Below are 20,381 nucleotides of genomic sequence, written 5' to 3'. Positions count from 1 at the left end.
AATGAAATGATAGGACTTCAGAGGGTATATGAAGCTAACAATACTGAAAATTTGTCCTCATAAGAGTCTCAATTTTCCTGGATTATATATGACCATGCATGCTTTAGATCTTTCAACATATTAGAGGAATTTGGGATGACCTCCAGCTCACCTAGTAACATGTGTGCCACATTTACTCAGCCTTTTATTATAAATGTTGAGTCACCACACACCAGTTTGGTGTGTACAGGTGAAAATGATGTGGGTTTGTATAACGTGAAAAAAAACTGTTGTGTAAATCTTTGTCGTTCAGCAACAATGGCTGTGTGCAATTTAGAGCAGATCCTTGAACAAAGAAATCTCGTCTATCAGGTTTCTGTTCCCGCTTTTGCAATAAATCCAGGTCTTAAAAAAAGGTATTAGAGACACAAAAGAGGAAGATGTAAATAACAAAGATAAGACTACTCAATGCCAACCCTCACCTTGTTCTATTTCACTGAGTAACTGGCTTAGTTTTACATGTTAGGACATTGCTTCAAGGTGCTGGATCCCATCATGACCCTTCATAATGTTTGAAACAATTTGCACTTTCTGCTACTCCATTTTTCTATTATTATGTTATGAATGCATCATATGAATTTTACATCTGCAAAGTGACAGTGAGCTAAATTAGACAGATTTGATTGATCCTAGTGCTGCAAAATCATAGACTAGGTTGCGATACTGTCGTTTGGCCATTAGGGGGCGGTGAAAACCAGTGAGAGACGATGCAAACCCTCTTCCCCAAGAGGCGTCATTTTTTTTAGGCAAATTTTGAGAAATAGCCTTATTTATGAGTTCTCATTGCAAATTAAAAGATGACCTGTGCAGGAGCATATTTTGCAATGACTTATTATTCAAAATGTTTCTTTATTGTAGTTTTCAGACTATAATAATAACATTTGGAGTGCACACATACACCTAAAACTTATAAACTACTGTCATAATTAGTAAAAAAAAAAAAATGCAATTACAGTGTGTCAAATCTGCAAACACTGAGGGAGGAAATTAACCCTGAGCCACCCGGGTGGGAGGAAATCAACACTGGACGTCCTAAACAAAGAGGTTTATCCCACAGAGTCGGGAACGCCCTAATCCCCGCCCCCTAGCGAAAATCCCGCCAGCCATTGGTCAGAATGTCGCACTACGCCCCTCTGATTGGCTGGCGGCCTCGTCACTGAACGTCTGTTGTTCGCAGTCGCCTCAGAGCGGCTGTGACAGTGGACTGCTTTGATTCATGCTGTTGTGGAGCCTCCTTTTTGGATTTGGAGAACAATTAATGCGAGCAGAACAGAGCGCATGAAGGTATGTTCACACGGAAAGGTTGTGGGAAATGTGGCTACATGGCTTCCAGAAATGAAGCCTCCAATTTGGTTGGTTTTTTTTTTTAGTGTGGAAGCAAAATGCAAAAGTCCATAGACAGGTTTCTGACCCAACCTGATTTTTGCTCGGTATGCGTGGTGCTTTGCCATTTCTGGTTAGGCTAAGTGAAACTTTACAGGTAAGACTGCGCTAAACAATAATGCTAACATTATATTTCGAGTAAAGATAAGAGTAACAATCGCTGAGAAGCAGCTGGTCTCATGTTGAGTTCATTTTCAGGCTAATGGGTGTGAGTACTTCAGTTCACATTGATGCAGTATTGATTTGACCATTATCACTCCAGGCAATCTATATAGGAAATGGCTAATTTGGTGTTTCTGTGATGTCTGTGACATTTAGCATTTGAAGTCAATGTTGCCAACACGGAAAATAATGACAGTCCCTTGTGTCAGACAAAGGCCCAGGACGGCAGGTGGATCCTCTGCTGCTCCTGAGCAACTGCTGGGATCATTTTTATTGCTGTGAACACACTGAGCAGCCACAGCACTGATCCTTCCTGGTTACTGAGTGAAGTCTAACCCAGACTTTGTTAGGTTCCTGAGAGAGATGACTGCAAAGGAAGAAAAAAAAAGGGTTGAGGAAAACAGTGAATTGTGTCTGAATGCACACAAGCATGGAGACATCTTTATAGACTTGTAAAACTGGCTTGATCATCATTTGCTGCTTTGCATACACGTACCATTTCTTGACAAGACCATTAAAATGCCAGCAGGTTATTAGTTCACCACAAAGCCAAACTGCAACAGTGCCATTTGAAACCACGCAGCAGAGGGGGATTCAGGGACTTACTCTTGAGAGATGCTTCCCATGGTGTGGGCATCCCTGGAATGTTGGGATGATTTTCCATGGAAGCTGATTTACAGATATCGGGTGACCCATGGTGATTTTTGCCTACATTGACAGCCAGTAACTCAAACACACACACACACTAATAACTTGTATCAGTGTTTGTGTGTGGTGTGTTTGGCCACAATTTAATAGCCATAAAATGACTAGTGACTCACAGTTTGTTGCTTTGCTGTAAATGCGTGGTGAGCCACAGAATGCAGTGAGGAATTTGGACGTTGCTGAGAGAAAGTAAACAGCACACTTGAGATTCAACCTTTGCTGGCAGTAAAGAGGAGAGGAGAGATTTGTTTAAAGCGAAGGTGAAGACAGTTGCTTTCACTTTTAACGCAGGAGGGTGACAAATGAGTAGGGAAAAAACACAACAAATGAAACTGAATGGCTGAATGGAATCGAATGCAGATCCTATCTCAAAGGAACACCTATAGATTTGAAATCCATGTGATAGATAGTGGGCGGCACGGTGGTGTGGTGGTTAGCACTGTCGCCTCACAGTTCAATCCCGGGTGCGGAGTTTGCATGTTCTCCCTGTGTCAGCGTGGGTTTTCTCAGGGTACTCCGGCTTCCTCCCACAGTCCAAAGACATGAAATTTCAGTTAATTGGTGACTCTAAATTGTCCGTAGGTGTGAATGTGAGTGTGAATGGTTGTCTGTCTCAATGTGTCAGCCCTGTGATATCTGGCAACCTGTCCAGGGTGTACCCCGCCTCTCACCCAATGCCAGCTGGGATAGGCTCCAGCCCCCCCACGATCCTCAAGAGGATAAGCGGTTAGAAAATGGATGGATGGATGATAGATAATGGGCGGCACAGTGGTGTGGTGGTTAGCACTGTCACCTCACAGCAAGAGGGTTCCTTGTTCGATCCCAGTTGCGGGAGCCCTTCTGTGTGGAGTTTGCATGTTCTCCCCATGTCAGCGTGGGTTTTCTCCGGGTACTCCGGCTTCCTCCCATTTTGTCATTAATTGGTGACACTAAATTGGCCGCAAGAGGGTTCCTTGTTTGATCCCGGGTGCGGAGTTTGCATGTTCTCCCCGTGTCAGCGTGGGTCTTCTTTGGGTACTCCGGCTTCCTCCCACAGTCCAAAGACATGCAGGCAGGGGNTCAGCCCTGTGATATCTGGCAACCTGTCCAGGGTGTACCCCGACTCTCGCCCAATGCCAGCTGGGATAGGCTCCAGCCCCCCCCACGATCCTCAAGAGGATAAGCGGTTAGAAAATGGATGGATGGATGATAGATAATGGGCAGCACAGTGGTGTGGTGGTTAGCACTGTCACCTCACAGCAAGAGGGTTCCTTGTTCGATCCCAGTTGCGGGAGCCCTTCTGTGTGGAGTTTGCATGTTCTCCCCATGTCAGCGTGGGTTTTCTCCGGGTACTCCGGCTTCCTCCCATTTTGTCATTAATTGGTGACACTAAATTGGCCGCAAGAGGGTTCCTTGTTTGATCCCGGGTGCGGAGTTTGCATGTTCTCCCCGTGTCAGCGTGGGTCTTCTTTGGGTACTCCGGCTTCCTCCCACAGTCCAAAGACATGCAGGCAGGGGATAGGCCCTAAATTGGCCGTAGGTGTGAATGTGAGTGTGAATGGTTGTCTGTCTCTATGTTTCAACCCTGCAATAGTCCTGGCGACCTGTCCAGGGTGTACCCCTACTCTTGCCCAATGTCAGCCCGTGACCCTCAAGAGGATAAGCGGTTAGAAAATGATGGATGATAGATAATGTTCTGTATCACCAGAGGAACAACCCTCTACTAGAGTTGTTCTTGCAGCCCAACACCTTACAAAGACACTTCAATGTGGATTTATCTCACACAGGTTGTACAGCAAGTATGCATCCTGCACATTGTAAACTCTTAAAGGGGAGCTGCATTTTGTGGATCCACAGAATGTTTGTTCTCTCTTTTATACCCAAATTAGCCTTTTGCTATTGTAGTGTCCTCTGTTCTGAAACAGAAGATGTACCCATGTACTCAGAACATTCCCCTGGATGCTCTCAGTGTGAAATATCTAGACCATCTTAACCAATTCATTGTCTATGGAGCAGCTCAAGTCCAAATTGTTCAAGTTAACTAATATTTTTGTGCTCTCTTAGACCATACGAATAACATGTATAAATTGTGTAAATGGGCGTAGTTCCCCTTTAAGGCATCCTGTGCTGAGCTTTGTTATTTGACGTCAGTTTGTTGAGAGAGAACGCTATAATATGTAAGAGAACTGGCGATCATCAAAGCTGCCATTATCTGACTTCCCAGTTTGCTCGTACCTTGTCAAACACATGATTAACACTGAGGAGCAGCCCCACCACTACAAGGGACTGATAACAGCCTGAGAGCGACTTCACCCAAGATGAAGTCAACTGTGTTTAGTCTTTCTCTTGATTTTAAGGATGATGTCAGCTGTGTGAGGTGTGTTATGTCTGAACCCTATGACTGGACCTAGCTGATGAATCACAGGATACAGTGGAAGGAGTGCAGGGTGGCTAATACCTTAAGAGATGTCTCAAACCATCACATTCGCCTAACGCTGGCGATATTCGGAGCATTATGAATCTTCGCAGAGGGGACCAAATGGAGCAGACAACTGTCCTCAGTCCCTCAGCAACTTAACATGCAGATATGCTAATGACTTCCTGTTTATAACCCTGAGCACAACCCAGTGAGGCCACAGATGGGACCCCTAGTCCCATCCTATATCAGCTCTGTGCCACTCACTGACAAAATGCACTCAGACAAGCCGCTACTAAGTGCTATACTACACATAAATCCATTCATAACACCCAGTAGAATTGTATTTCTGGACTAAGTAGATCATTCTGACGGCATTTTATGTTCATTTGCTTCTTTTATGTAATAGAAATAACCAGTAAGGACTACTTCTATCTCTTATTCCCTCTCACCTGCTCTGTTTTCTCAGGATGAGAAGATGAATGTGGAGGCTCTAAGCAGAGCAGAGCTGCTGACTCTCCTCAGTGTCCTGGAGGGAGAGCTGGAGGCTCAGGATGTGGTCATACATGCCCTCAGGGTGAGTTGGCCACTACATGTGATACACACAAATCCCCCAATTGACACTTTCATACACATCACAGAACACCTCACATTAATTTATCAGCCATAGCGACATAATAATAACTGAAAAATAATATGATAGCCATCGCAGCAAGAAACCTATTAAAGGGATACTTTGCCAGTTTTCAACCAGCTCTGTATCATAAAAGTAGTGTGGGTAGTATGTGTAAATGAACACCTTCCCTCCATCTTATCAGCGCCCAGATCTCCCTGCTCATCTCTCAGCTCAAATCACCGGCTCTAGGGCTTTTGCTTGAACTACAGATTGTACTTCTGCTTTTTTATATGCCTGTCACCATGGACACCGAGAATATAGAAGCGGATCGAGAGAGAGACGCACCCCTCTTTTTCTCTTTCTCGCTTAAACTCAAACTAAACTGCGATCAAACAGTAAAACTAGGAGATGCTAACATAATATAAACCCAGATTCTGTTACTGTATTGTCTATTCTTACCTATAATGTCCGCGGAAACATATTTTAGTTCACTGTTTGGCTGTAATAGGAGAATTTGTGAACAGTAATAGGGTGCCACACTATTTCCTGTATTGTAAAAACGGAGGCTGAAAAACTGAGATCAAGGGGTAAAATTAGTGCTGATTGAATATGGACCAATACTCTGTCACTGCGTTGTCTATTTCTAGTCTACAATGTTTTAAGAAACATATTTTAGCTAGACATTTAACTGTAATTCATGGTCGTTGGTTACCAGCAGGCCACCATATTGCTTCCTGCAGAAAAACTGCCAAGCTCGCATTATGCCACCCACCAGCGAGAGCATTTAGGTGCGGCGCAGTGCATTCTGGTAGTGGTGGGTTTTCTACCTCTTGAGCTAAAGCAAATGGCACAGTCCTTTTCCTCTGCTTTCCCTGATCATGTAGCATCAATATCAGCGGTATTTGTGTCCTTCTTCTGCATAGACAGCCTAGTTTTATGAAAAGACCGTCTTTCCAGCTGTGAAATACTTCTTTAAATAAAACACAGTCTTTTGTCTGTCTGTACCGAAGACATCCTCAGACACTAAAATTAACCTGTTTCAGCATTACACCCCCCCAAAAAGAATGTGAGCTAGCAGGGAGGGGATGTGTAAACAGGAAGCAAAGGAAACAGAGCTAGTAAAGACAATGGCACAGGAGTCATTCTGGTTTCCCAGGCCCCTTTTTTCCACCAGAGCTACAACATTCTTACTAGTCAGACCAGTTGAAATATGCGTTTCTTATTTTCAGCTTTTTTTGTTTAATTCAGGTACTAGTCAGACCTGAATATGTCCACATTGTGTCTAGACCCAGTTCAGACAGACTGCAGCTCATACCTGGTGTTAAGTAACTGTTTGTGGGCAAGTTTATTTTAATCTGGGAAACTCCCATTGCTGCTGAGCAGGAAGAAGATTTTGGTGGCTGTTTGGCACCTTGCCTTGGGTACATACATCAAACCTTTTTGGAGAGTTTTTTGGCTCTGGCAAATCAGCGGTATCCAACTGTGTTTTGAACGCTAAACAGACTCCAGAGATGACAAGGCAGTCTTTCAAGGCAGTCGGAGATGAATTAGCATTAATGCTATGTGCATCTCAAACGACCCTTGAATGTTTTAAGCTACATTGTCCACTTGGACAGCTTGAATCAGCCAAGTGCACATTGTGAACAGCACCTCAGACATCATCCAACAACAACCTTAAATCCTCAGTTTTGTGCAGCTCATTCATTCATATTCAAGTGAAAGAGCATAGCCTTCCTTCAGCTACAATGCTTTGCAGTGTTTGAGTCTAGTCTGATTGGCTCTCTCCGTGCCCCCGGCTGCTTTTCACACTCACGGCCGCAGCAGCTGCTCCATGCTTGGATGAAGCCGCTTGGACCCTGAATGCTTGACTCATTGTCTGAAATAGTGATTGAGGTTGTTTTAAGGACAAGTAGCGGCCATGACTGTCTTGTTCTAATGAACAGGCCTTGATAGTGAAGTTTATCTAGCAAGCAAGCGAGGCTGTAATCATGAGAGAATTTCAGCGCCAGGGCCTGAAGGGAAGCCGATCTAACCGCACCAGCTCAGCTGCATCTTTGATGGCAGTTGTCCAGATCGGAGGCAGGTCGGGTTTGCCCCAAACTTGATGCACACAGTCATTGCCCTTAGGACTAATGTACAGTCGCCATGCTGTCTGTACTTATACCTTTTTCCATATCTCTAGCTATACTGCTTGTTTTCCTCTCCCTCCTTCCCTCCTTCTCTCTTCCTCACACAGTCACATTAGGGGGGGTCTTTCATGTTTGACCGTGACCCATGTCCTGTCTGCCCACTCGCTCACACACATACACACACACATGCCATGGTGGTCTCTGGTGGGCCAGTAAGAGGCTGCAGTGTTTATTGTGGAGAGGATGTACAGAGTTGTAGGCTCAAATCACTTACTTCCCCTGTTCCCACTGGGGGCCTGCACACCAGTTTTACTGACTGGTCCATGCCATGATAGATTGTGTGCAGACATGCGGCTGCAGAGGGGAGCGTCAAGGATTGATAAGAGGCAAATGGGCCCAATATTGAGCTCTGTGTCTGTGCATTAATTTGGCACCTAGGAAGTGTTTGTATGGTCTGTCTTTCTCTGTCTTTCTCATTTTCCCACTGGGATTTTTCCCTGGATCTCGATGTGTTTTTTTCTTTTCGCCCTATTCTCAGCTTTGTCAGCTCACATGCCACATCAACCAAACCCAGTGTGTGTCAATACTGTTTACTCGTATGTAAGGGCAGATAAGAAAGGCAAAAGAGGCTCTTGAATCCTCGCCACTCTATTCCAACTTTAAATATTTTCCCCTCTCAGCAGCAAGTACTTGGGATGCCTGCAGACTGCTCAGGACAACCGCATTCAGGCGCCTTATTAACCCTTTCTTCACCCGAAACCCCTAGAGACTTGAAACAGTATCAGCGTTTGCTCACTTGCAAGATGTCGTCATTTTTGAGACTTGTCTCTACAGTTTCTCGACTGTACTGTTTTTAAGTTCTCAGCGCTAAGGAGACAGATAAGCAGTTTTACTAGAGGGAACATTCCTGAGAACATGACACCCGAAACAGGTCCTGCATTCCAACAGGAGTGGCATATCTTTTGAGTTGACGATTGTCTATATCTATACAGGAACTAATGCTATTATTATCTCCTCTCTGTCAGGCACACATGGCATAAATCCAACATAGAGCAGGTTCTCAGTAGCTCAAAGGAATGCCAGTTAAAGCTATGAAAATAGACCTACACCTGCCATTTAAATCCTCCGCTCTGAAGGCAGTTCTTGATTGTTCTCGAGCTACTTTGGAGACACTGAGTAAACAAGTGAAGACGGTGGGAAACAAACTTGATCTCTGAATATAAGACTTTGCGGTCTCGAGAACATGTGGCTGTGAATGTTGCCGCGTGACAATGGATTGAACTGTTTTTGTTGTCGTACCCAGGCCGTCTGGTCAGTGTGGTTAAAATGTTGCAGTCATGCTCAGCAGGGCCTGTCTTGTTTTCCACATGATGTCATATCCTGTAATCCTAAAATGCTTTGTCTATTTTTGCAGGCTGACGTCTTTTCCCGACTCCATAAAACAATGGGGCCTGGCCAGAATGTGCTATTCAGATAAGATTGTGTATTCTGTTCCTCAGCAAGAATCACTGCCCAATTTGGACATGTTGTTACGATCGGTTAAGGGAGTATATGATAAAAAAAAGAGCAGAAACTACACAGATGGTGTGCTTAAAAGTAAAGCCTTGTAATGCACACTGGTTTCTGATGTCAAGGAAGTGCTTCCATATCAACAGCCTGAGCCCGAGGCCTGAGAGAGTAAAGCTCCCTGACCTGAAAATGCTGAGATGACATCAAATGTTACCTTCCTGCTTTTATTCTTAAAAACAGGTGCACAGACAAACACCTACACGCACCATGTCACATTCACAGCAAAGATTAGTACGTGTGAGAGAAACGATTGTTTTTGTTTCCCCTTAGGATGCCTTTTTATGGCAGCCTCTCTTATCCCTAGAACCAGCTTGAAAATAAAGCATCATATCTGTAATGGTAACGAGCTCCACCCTTTGCTGCTGTTTGCACTGAACAGCAGATTATTTGCCAGCTACAAATAGAATAGTGATGTAGGAGGTCAGTCTGAGATAAGAAAAATCACTGCTTTCCCAACGCAGTTTGTGCTTGTGTTGGCGTTGGTGAAGTATTGAGTTTAATTTTTGACCCAAGAAATGCCGGAGCACTTCCTTGTTTCACCCAATGATATGTCATGCTTCTCTTAAAACATTGCCTGACCAAAGGGTGAGAGCACCTGCTCCCGTGTTTCATCACTAACCACTGATGATAGCGTCTGAGGCAGTTAAACATTACTTGGAAGTTGTCTCGTCGCACAGCCCATAAAGTAAAGTGAGGCTTTGTTTGGCATCTTCCCAGTTATCTTAGTGCCATCTGTGTTTAATGTGTGGGTGGGAGGTGTGGAGGGTACGGCTTGAGCCTTAAGCACACACCTTAGCTTACACTTCAAAAAGCACACACTTAAAATCTCATCTTTCTCTCCCGCTCAGAAGTGTCTCCCTCTCACTCTGTGTGCTCTGCACCATCTGCATGAGACACCACTGTATGTTCTGTTCTGTAGAGACTGATGTGGCCTGCCTTGCACATAATGTGACCCCCAGTTTGTGCTTTTGATGAACTTCCTGGATGGTAAATGTACACATTTGGATGTATTTGTCATGATTTTAACAAAGCATTTAATGACATCAGTGATCCAGAACAACATGTGCAAATGGCTTATTCTCACCAGTTATTCATTTCTAATACTGATTAACCTCCAAGGACAATTTGTACAATCTGAGTGAGTTCTCAGGAATTGCAGGTGAATGCCCAAACCAGGTACAGTACACCAGGTCGATTCAGGACCAAAATGACAAATGTTCTCGTCATGGGAACATCACTTAAAAGGGAACTACGCTCATTTTCAAAATTCATATTTGTAATTCTTATGGTCTAAAACAGTCGAAAATATTAGTGAACATAAACAACTCCAAATCCAAAAGCTAGAGTGCCAAAAGTTTTTTATTCAACCTTTATTTGCCCAGAAAGTCCCATTGAAATTGCAAATCTTTTTTACAAGAGAGACCTGGCCAAGGTAGCAGCCAATCAACACACATTTAGAATGCAACAAATCCACAATAAAACAACAACTACAAGAAAAACAAGCACATGTTTCTGTCACCACATTCTTTATGATGCCCTTAAATTCGTCGATGGATATAATGCTGTGTCTCAAATCGCGTACTTCCCTTAGTACACTTGTATGTCGTATACTATGTGCACTATGTACTTATTGGCGTAGTGCGCGAATTTCGACAGGGTAGTGTTGTCTCAAACCAAACACGGCTGTTGTGCGCTTACCGCAAATGACGACCGCAAATTAGCTAGTTAGCAAACTAGCATTAGCATCCGTTATCGTTCCAAATCATTACAGACTGCTAAATTAGCCCAATAAACATACTGCTGGCTTCTATCCGACAACAGTATAGTGGTGCTTAGTGCAAAAAACACACACTTGTACAATGCAGCGACGTTCACGGTCGCACAGTCCTCGGCCGCTATTTCCAGTTTGAAAAGTGGTCCCTCCCCTTCCGCTACGTAGCCAAGATGGCGACCATTGAGGGCAAGAAATGTCCATAGTTCTACACTGAACTTCTTGACCGTTTTGAGTGCACCATCCGGGTACTCATAGTGCACTGCATTTTTCCATACCTCTCAGTGTGGATGCACTTATGCACTCAAAATATTAAGTGTAAGTACAGAATAAGTGTTTCTAATTCTAGATCTATTTGAAGATTGTTCCATGTCCGAGGTGCGGAGTAGGAGAATGCTAGCCTGGAAATCCAGACTCAAATCTAGAAAGATTTTGCGCCCTCACTGATACACCCTTCCTACCCAAGGGGCAGCACTAACTGAGGCATTTCAAATGCTGCTGCACGCAATTGGATAGCACGTTGGCCAATCAGAGCAAAAAACAAGGTGACGTATTCGTTGCACTAAGCCCCACTATTTGCCAAACAGTGATGATATATTGATATATTATGCTTTTGCGGTATCCCGTCGGCAAAACAGCAAAAACGTCCTTCCTGGAAACGAAGGCTTCTAGGGCAGTCTTCTGTTCCTCTCTCAAGGAAAAAGATAAGTGTAGTTGGCTTAGCGTTTCTTCCAAAGCTAAACTGAATGGACGCTGTCCTTCAGCAGCTGCCATCTTGGCTGTTTACTTACAGCGCCGTCGTCATCATGTTACACCCGCCCAGAACCCGCCTCTGTCAGATAGGCTGATCTGATTGGTCTGATTGGCGATTCGGCGGGCTCTGCTTGTCGGGGCCAGATTCCCGAGCAGTGCAAATTTGAATTTGCTAGGGGCGGGGCATCTGGATTTCCAGGTTAGGAGAATGCAGTTTTCCCAAGATGTGTTAAAACCCAGGGTACATTGAAAAGCAACCAACTGGAGAAGCGTAGCTGGTAACTACCAGAGCTGACACACATAAGAGTGCAGAGGTAGTTTGCCCAATATTGCTTTATAGATGAAAATATACCGGTGCTGTTGTCTGCAAATGATCAATGATGTCCAACCCATCAATTCATAAAGAACGCAGTACTTTTACTTGATGACATCACAAGTTTGAGACTTTTGTCTGGTCTCTGGCGTGTCTGAGAGAGAGTAGCTCCTGCTCACAAATATTGATTGAATTTTCTTAGACCTTGGAAATAACATATTGTGTTCCCCTTCAGTGAGAGAGTATGTTTATGTGAAGAGATGCCAGGACACAAAACTGCTATAATTAATACTTTTTAAATACATAATGTGAATTGAGTCGCTGCAAGTGTCAGACCCACAGAGATTTATCACCCAACTCTCTCTTACACTATAGTTTCACTTTAAGCCTCACAGCCTCCGTATGATTATGATTTTGTTGTACAGCACTCCATTGTCACACATTTGCCTTTTCACTTGTTCAGTTCCTCTGAATCAATTAATGCTGTTTTAAGTAGGTACATTTGCAGTTTGGTTTTTCCCAAGACAATACTACATACTCTTATCCTATCAAAGTGTTGTGCAGATAATGATTATATTGTCCTCAGTGGCTGGTTAGCTAGTCATTAGTCCCCAGCACCAGGCTGTCACAGCAAACTCCATTTCTAGTGCTCAGCCGGCCGGAATGTGATATGATATTATTTTTATGGTAATTGTTTTACATTTTCTCGACTGGTGCCTCAGAGAAAGACTTCATAGTTTAAATATAATTGGTGTCCAGAGCTGGTCTTAATACAAAAAGTTGAATGAGTAAATTGAATCTTTATTGATAGATAATGAAAAACAAGCAGGAGCTTTTATCCTGGCTTGTAGTCACTATCTCACTTTCCCATTTTGCATTTCCCTTTTGTAATTTCTTCTTCTAATGACCAGCACCAACAAAATGGGTCAGAGCCCTCCGTGTCTGTTTGAGTTTGCAGCCTCACCAGCTCTGTTAAATCAGATGTGACTGCCAGTGGATAGATACCTCTCACCTGCCAAGGCCTGTTATTCAGCACTGCTGACAAGTGGGCCATTGACGATATGTCCTTCTCCACTATTAAGTAGAGCAGAGTAGCCATCCACTCCCCTGGGAGAAAAACTGCACTACTAAAGCCTTACACTCTCATCCAACACTGAAGCCAGAGACATAAATCTGAACAAGATCCAACACCAGAGGGTCTGCGGCTGACCCACTGTCGTCTTTTGTTGTCCTCGTTGTTTACTTAACATTTCAGCCTGTCTCCTTTTCTCCTCTTAGACAATTACCCGGCACTGTGCTTCTCTTGCACTGCTGATTTATTATGAAGAGTCTCGATAAGTAAACTCCTTTTTAGGGGGGGTTGAAGTAACAGAATAAAACTAAAAGACACCCTAATACACATTAGTTTTGCTGTTTAACAACAGTAAAATGTCGGAGCATCCTGATGCATTGTCCCCTGTCCTCTTGTTGCTTGCACGGGACTCCTAAAGTTCCATGAAAGAAGCTTTTCATATCTGACAGGTCTGGTCCTGCTGTCCTTTTGTCTCTGTGTGCCTAACGGTTCATCTGAAGAGAGGACTAATTCACCAGGAAGGCATACCTTTCACATAACCCCCTCTGCAAAGCTTCAGGATTTGAGATGTTGCCCCGGAGACAGCCAGTTATGCAGCATGGTGTGCAAAAACATACACCAGCTGCGTACTCACAGATGCACACGCATGTAGATATATGCATGCATATGTATTCATCCTCGTTCTGATTGCGTGTACATTTTTTTCTTGCACCTGCAGTATTATTTAGGAGTCAGATTAAGGGCTAAACTGTACATTTGTAACAGGAGATATGCACCCAGTACCATTCAGAGCTGCTGACTTCATTGTGTGCCAGTCATTACAGAGGCTCTCTAAGGTAACAGGACTCCTTGGCTCTTCTCAGCTCACACAAGGACATGATTGTGCCTTGCGGCTGTAGGTAACTGACTGACAGAGAATTTTTTCCAGGTGAAAAGCATCAGGTTGTCTTTCACATCTCATTACAGCTGCGGGAATGCATTAGAGGATACACGCTGTTGAAGGAGGCAATGCTCAAACAAGCTGTAGCGCACATGTCTCAATAGCTATGCTGTATGAAAATGCAGAGGAATTCTTACATACTCCATGCAGATTAATTATTGATTATAAAACAATGAATTAATAGCGTGTAATATATTCCTTCCCATGCCTTAGTGGTAGAAACATTTGTCGTCAGTAGTGAAACAGAAATGAGAGCTTTCCAGCACAGAGGGTTTGCTTGTTGTGCCTTCTCATAAAGGAAAGCACACTCTGTCATTATGATCAGAACTATCCCTAGAAAACCACAGGAGACCAGACCCTAGGCTAGATCCGCTACACACACACACACACACACACACACACACACACACACACAAAATCCAATCTCAGCCTGGCCCTTAATAACCTGTTTGAACAGTTATTTAACTCAGGAAGCTGCAGTTTTGTCTCCAGCGAGATGGCAAAGCTTTACGGCTTTACTCCAAAGCCCAGCGCACAAACACATGCACACAGCCACAGGTACATGCACACACACTGGCCTACACACACATTCATATTTTCAAATAACAAAGTGGGAAAAAGAGACACTGGCGTACTACACACACTCATACCCACTCTCACACATTTGAAGCCTGCTGGGTCAGGCATAGAGACAATGCCTAAGACTGAAGGCATTGAGACAGTGTCTTTGTTCAAGTCCTGTAATCTCTTCGCTGAGGGTCGCATTCTTTGTTCAGCCAGAGAGAGAGAGCCTCAAATACAGCCTCCTTACTGATGCCCTCAGGGTGTGAGTGTGTATTTGTGCTGCCACAGTCTGAGAGCGTGTGAGAAAAAGAGGCTGACAGAGAGGCGGAAGTAGAAAGAGGCATTTTTCTGAGAAATGATGATGAACAGTCCGAGGAATGCAGTGCCATGCGTGTTTGGGCAGGGAGGCAAAAGGGGGGGGGGCAGAGGACCAGGGTGTCTGATGAGGACTGCATGGGGAGACGGCGACGGGTGTCCCGAGGGCACGTGGAGTGAACCCTGTGGCTTGTGCTGACATCACTAGCAGCACCAGCTGACCGCACATGCCTCCAGAACTAAAAACTACTCACTGTATGCAGTTAATGAGACCTCCCGATGATATATCAGGGCGACCTGGATTGAGGTCGACAAGGCCCTGTCACGTGTCACTTCACTGCTTGTCATTCTGGCCTGTTTCTCTCAAACGAGCCTGAATAGCGTGCGGTAAATGGAAACTAATTTAGCTGCCTGTGTTTCGTCCCTCGGGATGTCATTTTTACCCTGAAACGAGTGTGCTATCACTTTATATTACATTATTTTGTTTTTGGTTTAGGTATAATCTAACCTCTTCATTAGAAACAGCTGTGTGGAGAAGTGTGTGTATGTGTATGTGTGTGTGTGTGTGATTTCATGGCCCGGTCCTTCACCCCTGCATCCCTGGGGAGGAGTTAACATCTGCCCCTGGTGGGGGTTGCACAGCCGCGCCTCACCTCTTTGTGTTTGGGTTTAGGGGAGAGACCATCTGCTTGTGCTCACACTGACAATAACATCACTCCACGCTGATTTCCTGCTCACACAGACACACACTCACTTCTGAGTCTATGTCCAGTGGTGATATGATGCGTAAAAGTCTCTTCTCTTCATACAGTGTGTTTGTGATGAGTTTGTGTTTTTCTTGGCACTGACAGCTGGGCCTCGTGTTATCTTCCTAACACATTGCGTCCTGTGCTTGCAGTGTGGAAAGGAGACCTCATCGTGTCAAACCCATGCGCTGACATACACAAACACACTGGTCATTTTTTTCTGCTCAGTCAGGACTGAACATGTACATGGACATACAGTACATTCATGTCTTCTTCCTGTACGCCACAAGTCAACATTAAAGGCAAACACAGCTCTTGGTGAGATTCACTCCAGCACCTGCTGTTAATTGAGCAGCCAAACACTACAATAACATGTGTGCTGTATGTTTGTGTGTATCCAGGCTCAGCACAGAGATGCTTTCGTCCAGGAGCGCTACGGCCAGTATGATCTCAGCGATCCATTCCTGGCCCTGCAGCGGGACAACGAGTCCGCGGAGCGCCAGGACACGCTCACCCAGCCTCACGCGCACCTGCAGGGCCGGGCGGTGGGCCCAAGCCCTCTGGCTGTGCTTAAACTGGTTATGGCTCACTGCAAGAGGATGCAGGAGAGGATGATGGGACAGCTGGCCGCTGCTGAGAGCAGACACAGGAGGGTAAGTAACACAGCCGTGAACACACATTCAACGACTTGTATAGCTCACCCGTCTTCATTTCAGATTTGCGTGTCTGGGCGATGTTGCAACCGCCCAAGTGCCCAGCCAGTGTCACACTGGGGCTCACACTCGTACAATAGGCTTGTTGTGTGTGTGAATGTATGCGTGTGTCTATTTGTCTCTGTGATTCTCTCATAGACTTGGCTTGGGGGAGTGAGTGAGGCAGACAGACAGCAGCCGCACCCAGTGCTTAGGGGGGGATATGGAGCTTAATCACAGCAGAGCTCATAAACACACAACCTATAGACTGTCTATGAGTGAACTGTGGCTTGATGAGGCTGACGAAACCTTGAAATGAAGAAGAGGTTCTGTTTTTCAGGCTGAATAGTCAGGGAGTACCTTTCACAGAAGGAAACTTCCAAGAAAAATAAATCAAAGTTTGAGAGTGTTGTCAAATTCATGCACTGAGTCCTGCAACAAGAAACCTGCCTGCATGCCACGTGATTTCATTGTTCCATTGTTTGATAGATGATAGCTGATCTGGAGGAGGAGAAACGACGGCGTGCCCAGGAGTCTGCGCACAGTGATGATTTCACCTTCAGGCTGCAGACTGAAAGAGACAAACTGCTGCAACAGGTATGACTGATGTGTGAAAGTCACCACAAGTGCACGCGCTGTTGCACTGTGTGTGCGTGCATTTGTACGTGTTGGTTGACGTTGTAGCAAAACTGGTGCTCACAATTCTTGCTGATCGAGGAGCACATCTGGTGGAGGAGATATTTCTGTTTCCGTTTGCCCTCCCTGCGCTCCTCCTCTTTCCCTCTCCTCTGCCTGTCTGCACTGTGTCCTTCCTCACAGTGGCAGTTGTGATTTAAAACCAAGCAACTGAGCAGGGAAGCATCGGTGCACTTTCACCGTGTAACTCGGTAGGGTGGAGAGCGCTTGGTCTGTCAAAGCACAGACGCACACAGGCACCCGTATGCGCAAGCACAGGGCTGTTCCAGAGGAAACACAGGAGGAAGAGGCCATTGTTTAGTTGTCCAGCAGCCATGTGGCTTTATGGCCTCAGGAAACCTGAGATAATGGATGTCCATGTCTAATGCAAGGTCAGCTGGCGCGCACACACGCTGTGAGCACACACAATCAGTCACTACACAAACTCTGCACAAGGGCCTTATGTAAGAAGGGGTTCCTGAGTGTCTCCCAGTCTTCCTCAGGCTTTCCTGCCGGCGTTGTTTTTTGTACACTAATCATATACACTAGATTGTATTTCATCACCTCCCGTTTCCTCCTATTACTCATCAAAGCTTTTAAGCTGCCCAGTCACCGTCTGATGACCTCATGGCAAAGTGAACTTTCCATAAACATGCCCTGCAAGCAAATAATTATTTGACAAGGCAAAACATGAACAACCGCTTCTGTCTCTGTCTCTTCTGACTTTGAAACGGCACATTCTGTCCTTCATACACTTTCCTGATCCTGCATAATTCGAGTGGACCTGATTTAAATGCACTTTGAATGAAGCAAATAACCCAAACAAACAAGACACTGTCAGTTGCTCCCAACTCAGTTATAGTATCCACTTGTAGGGGTTAAGTGCAAATTACATATCCAAATGTGTCCTTTTCTGGGAAAACAAATGTGTTTTTCAAAAACAAAAAGGGAAAGTTTCTCATCCTGTGTTGGATCATATGTAACAAAGCAGTGTTATTTTGCCTCCTTGTGGTCAAATGTGGAAAAGCTGCCTCGCCTTGACTCGTATCTCTCTCCCTGTCTTTCTAGTTGGAAGTGCAGCAAGCAACAGTGCGGAAGTTAGAGAAGGAACAAGTGCAGGCAGTGAGCCAGGCGGAGGAGTCACTGTCCCAGCAGCAGCAGCTCTCCTCGACCCTGACCCTGGAGCTCCAGAAAGCGAGCAGCCAGGCGCAGGAGGAGGCCCAGAAGGTCACACAACTTCGCACCTTGCTGCAAGAGGAGACCAGCGCCCTGGAGAAGCTCCGGGGGGTTCTCGAAGATGAAAGGAGCAGGGCAGCCCAGCTAGAGGCCAGGTCCGAGAGGCAGCTGGCTGAGTTCGACACGGAGCGAGAGCAGCTGAAAGCCCGGATCGGCAAAGAGGAGGAGAGGAGTAGGGAGCTTGAGAGACAGCTGGAGGAGCTGCGGAAGAGGTTAACTGAAACTGGAGGATGTAAAGAGGAGGTAAAGGAGGCTGCGACAGAGGCGAAGGAATCACTTTCCCAGACGACGGTGGTGTCCACCTCCGTTCAGACTGAGCCTGACGGAAAGATAACGGTCGCTCCTAAATCGTCTTCACTGTCAAAGGTCAATGGCCATCACACACATAAAGAGACGGAGCCGACACAGGAGGGGAGAGGAGCAGAAAATGGAAGCGTGGTAGAGAATGGGGGAGGAGCACCTTTACATTCCCCTCTTCACCCTCATCCACACACTCACCCTCACTCTCCCTCCAGCACGGCCTCCTCTTCCCTCTCCTCTTCTCCAATTTCCTCACCCGTTCTCGCCAAGCGTCTGGGCAGCCCAGGCTTCCATCAATCCTCCTACCAGGCTGGTGTCAACCAGCGATTCCAGGCGGCCAGGCACAAGTTCCAAAGCCAGGCCGAACTGGAGCAGCAGCAGCATGGCGGCCCTCTGTCACCCAGGGACCTCTCCCCCACCACCACCTCCTCCATCCCTCCCCCACTGGAGCACAGCTCAGCTAAGCAGCTGGCCCGCAACACTGTCACTCAGGTGCTGTCCCGCTTCACCAGCCAGCAGGCCGGCGTCAAGCTGGCGCCAATCAGCAGCTCTCCATTTGGTACGGACTACCGCAACCTAGCAGCCTCTCCTCCTGGGGGGAGGTCACCGTCTTCAGGGCCTCTGTCACCTGGCATTCGCTCCCCGCTCACTCCTCGCTCAGAGAGGACCCATCCTCCTCCGATCCCGCCCAAGAAGCCAGGCATGAGTCCAACTCCAGGCTCCCCAAATCACTCAGCTCGGACCAGCCTTTTCCCAGAGCTGACGGGGAACTGCGGACACAGCAACAGTGGGCAGGACGGAGCCAAGGAGCCAGACTTGGTTTTGTCGTCTAGCAGCTAACGGCCACATCGAATAAACAAACTCTTGAATAAGTCAGGCCTAAATCAGCAGTTACTGTAATAGTCATCTTTGCCAGCCCTTAAAGCAACTTTTCAGCACACATAATCAGTATGCTTCAAAGCTGGACTGGTTAAAACAGATCCCTACCTCTGCATAACAACCTGAGGAAAAATCGGAGAACTATTTGAAAATATAGTATATTATGATTTTTTTAAAAATATTACTATTAACATTCCTGCCTCTATTCCTTTATATAGATTTTTTTAAGTTCTAGATTTAAGATATTTATGTTGTTTTCCACTTTAACCCTTTATGAAGGGTGTTTAGAAATCATATATACTGTATATAAAGACACCAAGCTGACCTGTTTGGTTCTGAAGAACAAAATGTTAACAAGATTTCATAGTACAGTACAACACTCCTTTTTTCTTTTCCTTTAATGCTCACATTGCCAGTCCTGTTAGCATAATGAAAGACTCTTGTCAGAGGCAACACTGTATAGCGAGTAGAAGGGCTAAAATATATGAATGCATAGTTTAGCAAACACGTAGCGATCACCGTTCCACGATAAACGAGTGAGTAGTTTTTAAATGTTTTTCCAGTAAATCCTTAACGCAGTTCCTGTTGAGACGGCCCATGAAGACTATTAGACTGTAAATAGACGAAAGAATTCAAAGTTGATTTTCTATGAATGAACATCACATGCATGTGTTTTTTTTCTATTACACTTGTCATGAATACACTGAAACTTCGAAGGGAGAGCACACTTTGTACTACATTACTGTATAAAACTGTATGTATACTTTTTTTTTTAATTCAGGGAAGGTTCATTTCTGCTTTACCCAAACCAAGGACTGTTTTACGATTATGTGTCTTTGGAGATATTCCATCAGTAAAATAGCGGTGACGAAAGGTTTGCATTTTGCTACTGTAACTGTTTCTATAGTACTGTATGTGTCAAATCATTTACATACATGTAGTGTTGTGTCCTGTCCTAACAGTGCTACACATCAGATGTTTGTCTTAGGTTTACCATGTTTTTTTGTTTGTTTTCTGGCTTTAAAATCAAGTGATTGAAATTAAATCTGCAGATTTCTACACAGTTTGAAGGGCAACATTCATCATCTGTCTCTAGTACATTCACATATCATGAACCCCTGCAACAT

The 20,381-nt window shown here is 45.1% G+C and overlaps 1 protein-coding gene across 2 annotated transcripts; it reads left to right on the top strand.

Annotated features, from left to right (window-relative positions):
- Positions 1-1,197: 1,197 nt before the first annotated feature.
- Positions 1,198-20,320, top strand: LOC126403116 (CTTNBP2 N-terminal-like protein). 2 transcript variants are annotated; one of them, XM_050065581.1, is made up of 5 exons: positions 1,198-1,323; positions 5,154-5,261; positions 15,874-16,125; positions 16,654-16,761; positions 17,908-20,320. In XM_050065581.1, the coding sequence occupies exons 1-5, from the start codon at positions 1,318-1,320 to the stop codon at positions 19,213-19,215; spliced, it is 1,782 nt and encodes a 593-aa protein (XP_049921538.1). In that variant the 5' UTR covers positions 1,198-1,317; the 3' UTR covers positions 19,216-20,320. The 2 variants fall into 2 exon arrangements, with proteins under 2 accessions (XP_049921538.1, XP_049921539.1); XM_050065582.1 differs by lacking the exon at positions 5,154-5,261 and having other exon boundaries at positions 1,222-1,323.
- The last annotated feature ends 61 nt before the right edge of the window (positions 20,321-20,381 follow it).

Source organism: Epinephelus moara, chromosome 16, assembly GCF_006386435.1.
Source record: "Epinephelus moara isolate mb chromosome 16, YSFRI_EMoa_1.0, whole genome shotgun sequence".
NCBI lineage: Eukaryota > Metazoa > Chordata > Actinopteri > Perciformes > Serranidae > Epinephelus > Epinephelus moara.
The sequence above is the reverse complement of the archived record's forward strand: the minus strand, read 5'-3'. Positions and strand labels throughout refer to the sequence as shown.

Excerpts from the sequence above, each read along its gene's own strand:
- LOC126403116 (XM_050065581.1), top strand. Across the intron at positions 16,126-16,653 it reads CTGAGAGCAGACACAGGAGG|ATGATAGCTGATCTGGAGGA; the intron begins GTAAGTAACACA and ends ATTGTTTGATAG. Across the intron at positions 16,762-17,907 it reads GAGACAAACTGCTGCAACAG|TTGGAAGTGCAGCAAGCAAC; the intron begins GTATGACTGATG and ends CTGTCTTTCTAG.